This window comes from Marmota flaviventris, chromosome 1 (assembly GCF_047511675.1).
Source record: "Marmota flaviventris isolate mMarFla1 chromosome 1, mMarFla1.hap1, whole genome shotgun sequence".
Lineage (NCBI taxonomy): Eukaryota > Metazoa > Chordata > Mammalia > Rodentia > Sciuridae > Marmota > Marmota flaviventris.
In genome coordinates this window covers 121,478,537-121,486,906 of record NC_092498.1, presented here as the reverse complement: position 1 = coordinate 121,486,906, position 8,370 = coordinate 121,478,537, and the positions used below count along the sequence as shown (strand labels likewise).

The following is an 8,370-nucleotide window of genomic DNA, read 5'->3' as shown; positions in this document are numbered from 1 at the left end:
TAAAGTGCAGTTTCTAAGATCATTGAGCTGGAGGAATTAAAAGGAGAGTATTATTTCAAGCAGATTTAAAATTATTAGATAAGTAAAATAAATCTATTTTATACTTCTCATGTTTTGAGGCTTTGGCATATTTAAATATGTTAACATTAGGGTTTGAAAATATAATGAGCAAGAAAACTCATGCTTAAAACTCTTCTTCCTTTTACTTTGGAGCAAAGTATTTGGACCAAAACATCTGATTTTTTTTTTATTCAGATGGATTGTTTGCATGACTGTAAAATTAAGGAATTTAAAAAAGCGAACAAAAATAGAAAACTAAACAGCTCCCTGGGTGTCATTCTGCAGTGGCATTATGACTGTTTACATGTTTATTTCCTGGTGCCTTTTTTTCCAAAGAGAATTCATTGTATAATTTACAGGAAAAATCACTGAGTTCGTTAAAATGGTTATACATGTAATATATAGTACATATGCATACTTTACAATTTAAATAAATTTTTATAATATAGAGGGATAATAATTACAGATGATAATCTGGATGATTTTCACCTTTGTGGCACCATGGAAACCAGATTCCAATATCTTGTGTTATTTTGAAATCAGTGAGGTTCTTGTTTACCCTAGTAAAAGTGACATAAGCTTAGAATTTCAGTGGTTGAGGGTTTTTGTCCCACTTCCTCATCTGTCTGTACCACTGTGGTAGCACTGCTTTCATACACCTGACAGTAGTAATTGGCCTCATCCTCAGGCTGGAGCCCAGAAATGTGCAAAAATGCAGTGTTGGTTGAAGCATCTTTAGATCCAGAGAATCTGTTGGGGACCCCTGGCCCCAGCTTCTTGTCTGAGTCTGAGTAGTAGTACAGGTAGAGCTGGGGAGGGCTCCCTGGCTTCTGCTGGTACCAATACATGTTTTCACCACTAACACTGAGGTCACTGCTCAGGGTGCAGGTGAGTTTGGCTGTTGATCCCGGGGATGCAGAGATGTATGGTGGCTGAGTCAGCACAGGCTGAGATAGGGAACCTGTGAACACAGACACAATATAGTGAAGGGAAAAGCCAGAGGTCAGTGGCTTGAGGATCTGAGTCAGAGGCTAATGACCCAGGTTGAGGGTCTCTATTGGGCTTCTGAAGACTGTCCCTACCTGTACATTGAGAGAAAAGCAAGAGAAAGAGAGGAGTCAAGACCATGGTGGACCTAGCCCCTTCTTCAGCCTCACCTCTGTGGTAGGGCTACCCAGGCCTGTCTTATACTAGCCCCACTGGTCTCACAGAGGAGGGGCAGCTCATGCAAATGTATTCTGATCCTTTGTCTCTCCCTCATGGGTCCTAGTCCCTGGAAGGCTTGCATGGTGCACTAATTTGCCTAATAAGTGAACTTAAGAGGAACCAACTGATGGAACCACACCTGGGGTTATGTGCATGAGCTGTCTGCCAGGTCTTGAGGGACCTGTGTACCAAGTCACCCAGGAACCAAAGGTCCCAGCTCTGGGATCTCAAGTCAGTTGAAGGCTGCCCAGGTGTGATTAATCTCCTGTGAATCCTCTTGCCCTAAGAGATGTTCTTGTCATGCCACCTTCTGGTCTCAAAGCAAACTTCTTTCACAATAAACCAAATGTGCCTCCACTTTGCTACTTGGATGCCTTTTTGTATCACTTAAATATCTAGCAAGGACAACAGAGGTGCAATCCTGAGGTAACCATCAGTTACATCTTCCTCTGTTGGTGCTGAACTATTTTCCATGGCAAACATGGAAAAATGACTCAGAGCCTTCAAACCACTATGAATCTGAGAACAAAATGCCTGGAGCAGAAATGGGGAAGATGTGTTCATGTGAAGGTCTCTGAGGAAAGGGCATTTTCTCTGGATTCTGAGTGGGAATGAAGTTCACTGAGGGTGAAACAGATGTTCATGGGGAAGACAATAAAGCACTAGAAATGTTTACTCTTTCTAGAGCAATATGCAGAGAAGTGGCAACTATGGGTGCGAAGGTGGGCAAGGGTCAGGGTACAGAAGAAACAAGGTTTAGGTCCTCCAGGTGACTTCCTCAATTACCTGGAGATGTATAACCAGGTCTGTGCCCATTATTATGTCTCTTTTAGAGTATTGGCTCTAGTTAGGTTTGGGGAGGGCATTCTAGAAGATAATGGGGAAGGAAAGAGCCAACAGAGAACATTTCTGTGTAGTTGTTATGGCTGGAAGTGAAATAAAAAGGCACATGGCTTTTATGTGGGACACCTGGGCCCACTGAAACTCAGGTGAGAGAGGATAGATGGACCAGAGTATAAGGTAGGTGGAGGCAACACCTCTGTTGAGACTGACAAAGGTAAGGCTAGATATCTGGTCTGAGGAACTTCTGGGATATGGATGCATATTTGTCATTTTGTGACCATGGTATGAAAAGGTGGAAATTATTTAGTACATTCAGAGGTAATCAGGGTTGCATTTTCTCCCACATGTAAAAAATACAAAAGTTAAAAAAATCCACCAATAGTGGACATAGGGGACATAAAACAATCATTTATTTATTCTGTCATTCATATTAATTTTTTGATTTTTGTAGTGGTTACTCATGCATTTTTAAGATATGATTAGAGATGTCTCACATGCATGAGACATTAGAGATATATATGGAATTCGAGGACTATCCCAAGTTATGTGATCAGCAAGAATTGGGCACAGGAGGGGATATAGTGGTATAAGAGGATGCTGCAGGCCTGAGGACCTCTTGCCCATGCAGGTCACAGAAGAGGGGGTGTCTAAGTGGCTGCAAGGATTGTAGACAGCAAGGAATCTGGACCCCTGATTCAAACCTCAGCTTTGAATTCATTTGGGGACGAGGTGGAGTAGCAACCAAAGAGAGCTGGGAACTTTCTCTGTCCTAAGGATGAATAGATCACTAAAGGCCAAGGGTAGTCAACAAAAAAGTGCTCTTCACACATCTTCCAGGGAATACTGCAGGGAGACAATTTCTGCTTGACAGTCCCTTTTTGGGCTGGCCACTGGCAATGCTGGACTCTGGGGAGATTACTGCAAGGTAATTATGTAGGAGCTAGCATCTGTCTAATGGCCACACAGGGATCCAAGAGCCACTCAGCCTGAGGAGAAACTCTCAGATCTGTCTGTTATTAGCGGTTCTTCTTATCTGATTCTTCCTCACCCTGATGCTGTCACAGGTGTCAGAGCTGTGGTCTGAAATCATCTGCTGTCCTCCAGGTCCTTTCCAGTTTGTGTTCACCAACATTCCCCTCTTCCCAAACCACATAATATTTGAACACCATGCATCTCCTTCTCAAAGGCATCAAATTCAAGAAACATCCTAGTTTTGAGAGAAAAAAAATATTTCAAGGTAAAAATGTGTTTCTTTTTGATAGATTGATAATTTAAAAAATTTTGGTAAAAAAATAATTTAATGAATTCACACAAATAAGTTCATAATTATAAAAGCAAAGTTGTTTCCCAAACAGTTATATATATATATATATATATATATATATATATATATATATATATATATATATAACAATCTCACACACAGATTAAGAAAAAGAAGGAGAATAAAAAAATGTAATGAGTTTTATGAATTGTAGGTATTACCATGTTCCTTCTGTATGTACTTCTTTCTATATGAATTAATTAAAAACAAATAAGTAGATCTCAAAGGCCATTATTGAACTGGGCATTTCTTAAGGGGTATCATAAATAAATTACATTATTGTATAATATCCTGTTACCACTTCATATTTTCCCAGCAACTGGAGGCATTGTTGGAATCATATCCTCGGTGACTTGATTTCAGCAACCACGAGTCTTGACCATGGATCAGGATCCACAGAGCACATATCCTCCTTCTAGCCTGTTTCTTCTAAAATGTATTGTGCACCCTGCCAGCATTATCACTTCAGGGGGAGGCCATACATTCTACCTGATGTTTTCTCTCTGCAATGAAGGAAGGTCTCAACCTTTTCCAGAAGATGCTGTGTTTCAGAGACTGGTAGGGAGCTCTACTAAATTACCTTTCTCGGCTAGGAAATAAACTGGATAAATCAATTTGCATTTTTGCCTTGTTATTTCACTTTCAACTCAAAATTATGAGGGAATTTTTATATCAGTTGCATTATTTATTTAAATCACAAAAGGATAAATTTAGATTTCAAAAAGTTAGTAAAAGCAGTATAGCATATTAATAATATTTTCATATCAGTAATTTCCTGTAGGATGATTTGTTTCCTTATTATTGTATATTTCTTCAACATCATAGTTTATAATATTATTTCCTATGGATAAAATAGAAAAATAATTAATACTGATTTTTCTCATGTTGTCCCCTTAATCTGCTCAACCAGTGCTGAATGCATTAGGGCCCCTCCATATCAAGATACAAACACCAGATCTGTATCTTTGTGTCCTGCATCAGAAGAGTCAGCTAACTGGGTGATAAAAAATGTGTCTGGAAGGAAATCATACCTGGGATTTTTTCCTGTAATTCAGATATTCATGTCAACCCTGACAATATTCTGAAGAGTCATGTTTGCAGAAATTTCTCCCATTTTTTGACTGCAGATTGAAATTAAGTCATTTTTTTTTTGCATTGGCTTGATGTTTTAAATTTCTTTATGAATATTTTGGGTATTATCAATTGCAACATGGGAGTAACTTAGTGATTAATGATTATTCTGACTGCATATTATACATAAATTCAGAAAAATAAGTTCATAAGTATAAAAGCAAAATAACTACCCAATTAGTAATTGTCAGACAAATTTTCGGGTAGCTTGTTAATATAATTTTTTGAGCAGCAAGGCAGTTGTCTACATCAAGATGTAGGTTGGTAAATTGCACTTCTATGTAGTTCCCAGGTAATATTCCATTTTAAAGGAAACTTAGTATCAATTAGATCTCAATAATAAAATCAATTAATGAGAAAGAATTAACAACAATTTCTTAATATTTTGAATGTGAATGGTCTTAAAAGTAGGGAAAAGAACTCTGTATCTCCTTCATGTCTTACAAATTTTGGAGGAGAACCCCTCTGATTGTTGTCACAAACCAAGTTAGAAATAAAGCCCAGTGTAGAAGGAGCAACACTGAATAACATATATACTTTGGGAGGGACAAAGTAAGTCACATGTCCAGGAACCACTGGATAGGACAAGGAGTCATATAGCCCCAACATCTCCATCAGTGTTAAATATTTTCACTGCCTCACTTTCTCTCTACCCTATAAAAAATGAGATTCTGAGCACATTAAGAGTGGTATTTCTCCAGCTGAGAGAGGACAAGAGGAAATAGAGGGAGGGAAAAGTGGGGAATCCAAATGCATTGAAAACATACATTGAGGAAAAGATAGCCTCTTCAACACATGGTTCTGGGAAAACTGAAAATCCATATGCAGCAAGTTGAAATTAAGCCACTCTCTCTCACCATGTGCAAAACTCAACTCAAAGTGGATCAAGGGACCTTGGAATTAGACAAGAGACCCTGCACCTAATAGAAGAAAAAGTAGGTCAAAATCTTCATCTTGTCAGATTAGGTCCTGACTTCCTTAAAGGGACTTTAAAGTACAAGAAATAAAATCAAGAATTAATAAATGGAATGGATTCAAAGTAAAAATCTTCTTCTCAGCAGAGGAAACAATCATGAATGTGAAGAGACAGCCCACAGGGTGGGAGAATGCCTTTGCTTCATGCACATTAGATAGAGCACTAATTTCCAGGATATACAAAGAACTCCAAAAAATCAACACCAAAGAATAAATAATCCAATCAATAAATGGGCTAAGAAAATGAACAGACACTTCACAGAAAAAAGTATACAATTGATCAACAAATATAAGAAAAAAAATGTTCAACTTCACTAGTAATTAGAGAAATGAAAATCAAAACTATTCTAAGATTCCATCTCACTCCAATCAGAATGGCAATTATCAAGAGTACAAGCAAAAATAAGTGTTGGTGAGGATGTGGGGGAAAAGGTACATTCATACATTGCTGGTGGCACTGCAAATTGATGCAACCACATTGGAAACAGTAGGGATATTCCTTAAAAATCTTGTGATGGAACCACCATTTGACCCTGCTATCCCACTCCTTGGTTTATACCTAAAGGACTTAACATCAGCATGCTATAGTGATGCAGACACATTAATGTTTATAGCAGCTAAATTCACAGTAGCTAAACTATGGAATCAACCTAGATGTCCTTCAATAGATGAATGGATAAAGAAATATATATAATAAAACTATGGCATTTTCAGGGAAATGGATGGAGTTGGAAAATATCATGCTATGAGAGTCCCCAAAAAGCAAAGACTGAATGATATCACTGATAAGTGTATGATGATCCATAACAGCAGGGAGGCATAGGAAGTATGGACAAACTTTGATTGGGCAAAGTGGGGAGGGCAGGAGAAAGGACATGGGGATAGAAAAGATGGTGGAATGAGATGGATATCATTACCCTAATTATATGTATGATTGTACATATGGTGCAAATCTATACTATCAGAGAAATGAAAAGCTGTGCTACATTTGTGTACAATGAAAGTAAATACATTTTGCTGTCATTTATAACTAACTTAGAAGATATAAAAAACAAAATTAAAATTAAAAAAAGTTAAAAAGTGGGGCATCATGAACTGAAATTGATTTCCATACATGTGTATTTGATGGGATAAAAACAACTACTATGTATAACTACTAGGCTCTAATCATCATCATCATCATCATCATCATCATCATAATCCACATTGTACTTCATAAACATATGATAATAATTTGAAAAATTATAATAAATCAAACTCAGTATGACACAGTAATATATGTACTGAATTCCACAATTGAAATCTAGAAAGGACAATAGCATGCCATGCCATGGAGGAAATGCACCGTTTGGGAAGTGACATCTGCCACAGTATTCACACATTGCCACAGATTTCTTAACTTCATAGGAGTCTTGCCCAGTGAAATGTTTTCCAACGAACTTGTGGCAAGAATAAAAATGCATATGGGGGGGCTGGGGCTGTGGCTCAGTGGTAGAGTGCTCACCTAGCACACATGAGGCACTGGGTTTTATCCAAAACACCACCTAAAAGTAAATAAATAAAATAAAGATATTGTATATTTTGTATGTGTATATATGTGTGTATGTATGTGTGTATATATATATATATATATATATATATATATATATATATATATATATATATATTTGTAGGTGGACACAATACCTGGGTCACTTCGTGTAAAATTTTAATCAACAACTCATATTCTTTGGACTCCAGAGACTTTCTGAGAGCCATGTGGCATTCTCACTAGTTGAATAGAGAGGAGTTTTTGTCTCTCTTCTGCATGGATCTGTGTCACTGTGATTTACTCAAATGATACACCAATGCTACATGGTACACCACAGATATAGTCAGTTTTCATTCTCCTAGTAGCAGTCAGGTCCTGATCTGGAGCTTGAGAAGAGATCAGGAATGCTATTCCCCTTTCCAGAGCTTTCATCACTGTTAACATCTATGACATACAGTGGGGCTTTTCCTGGATGTTTCTGATATCAGAAAATGTAGTAGGTGCTGTGCTGACTACTCAGGGTGCACGGGAGTTTGACTGAGGCTCCCAGGGAGGCAGATGCCGAGGGTGACTGAGTCAGCACAAGCTGGGAGACAAAACCTAAAAACACATTAAAAAATAATTATATTTTGGAGAAAGGATACAAAGAAAGAACATTTATGGCAGGAGGCAGGATGCTGAGGACAATGCTGAACTGTGCAGTACAGGTGGTGGCTGAATAAGAGGACTAGGGTCTAGGCCATGGTATATGCACCCCAGTGTTCTGCTGAAGCAGACAGGCCCCAGGACTCTCTTATTAACCCTCAAAACCCCAAGACACAAGAGGATCTATTCATGCAAATCTGTGCCACTTACATAGGCCAACAAGCTCTACCCTATGGGGACAAGTGCATGGAGTACTGAATACATGGCATACATTAAGGGTGTCTGATTTGCAAACCACTCCCTTGTGCTAAGCGTGTAAGAGGCTAACTGCTTACTCTGTAGGCACACTCCTGGGCATGAGGCCACGTGTTGCAGTTTCTGTGCTTGCCCCATAGCCCATTCCTTAATTTGTCACTGCAAGGACAATTGGCCAGAAATTGTATTGATGGCTGCCTATAATCTGCCTAGCTACTGCTTGTGTATATGTACATGGCAACTGTGCAATAAAAATCAGACCTGCTTCCAGTCTCTGGAGGTCTTGATTAGCAACTCTAAAGCCACATTCTTCTCTATCCTGTTCATTAGATCTCCTCGCTGGACAAGAGAGAACCCACACACCTTCCTGTCAGTGTGTCTTTTCTAGGGGAAGTTTGCA

At 38.5% G+C, this 8,370-nt stretch overlaps 1 gene segment (V, D, J or C); it reads right to left on the bottom strand.

Annotated features, from left to right (window-relative positions):
• Nucleotides 1-620: 620 nt before the first annotated feature.
• On the bottom strand, nt 621-1,188 carry LOC114106486 (probable non-functional immunoglobulin lambda variable 11-55). The segment is given in 2 exon segments: nt 621-1,021; nt 1,143-1,188. Coding segments are annotated over 2 exon segments (447 nt in total).
• Nucleotides 1,189-8,370: the final 7,182 nt, after the last annotated feature.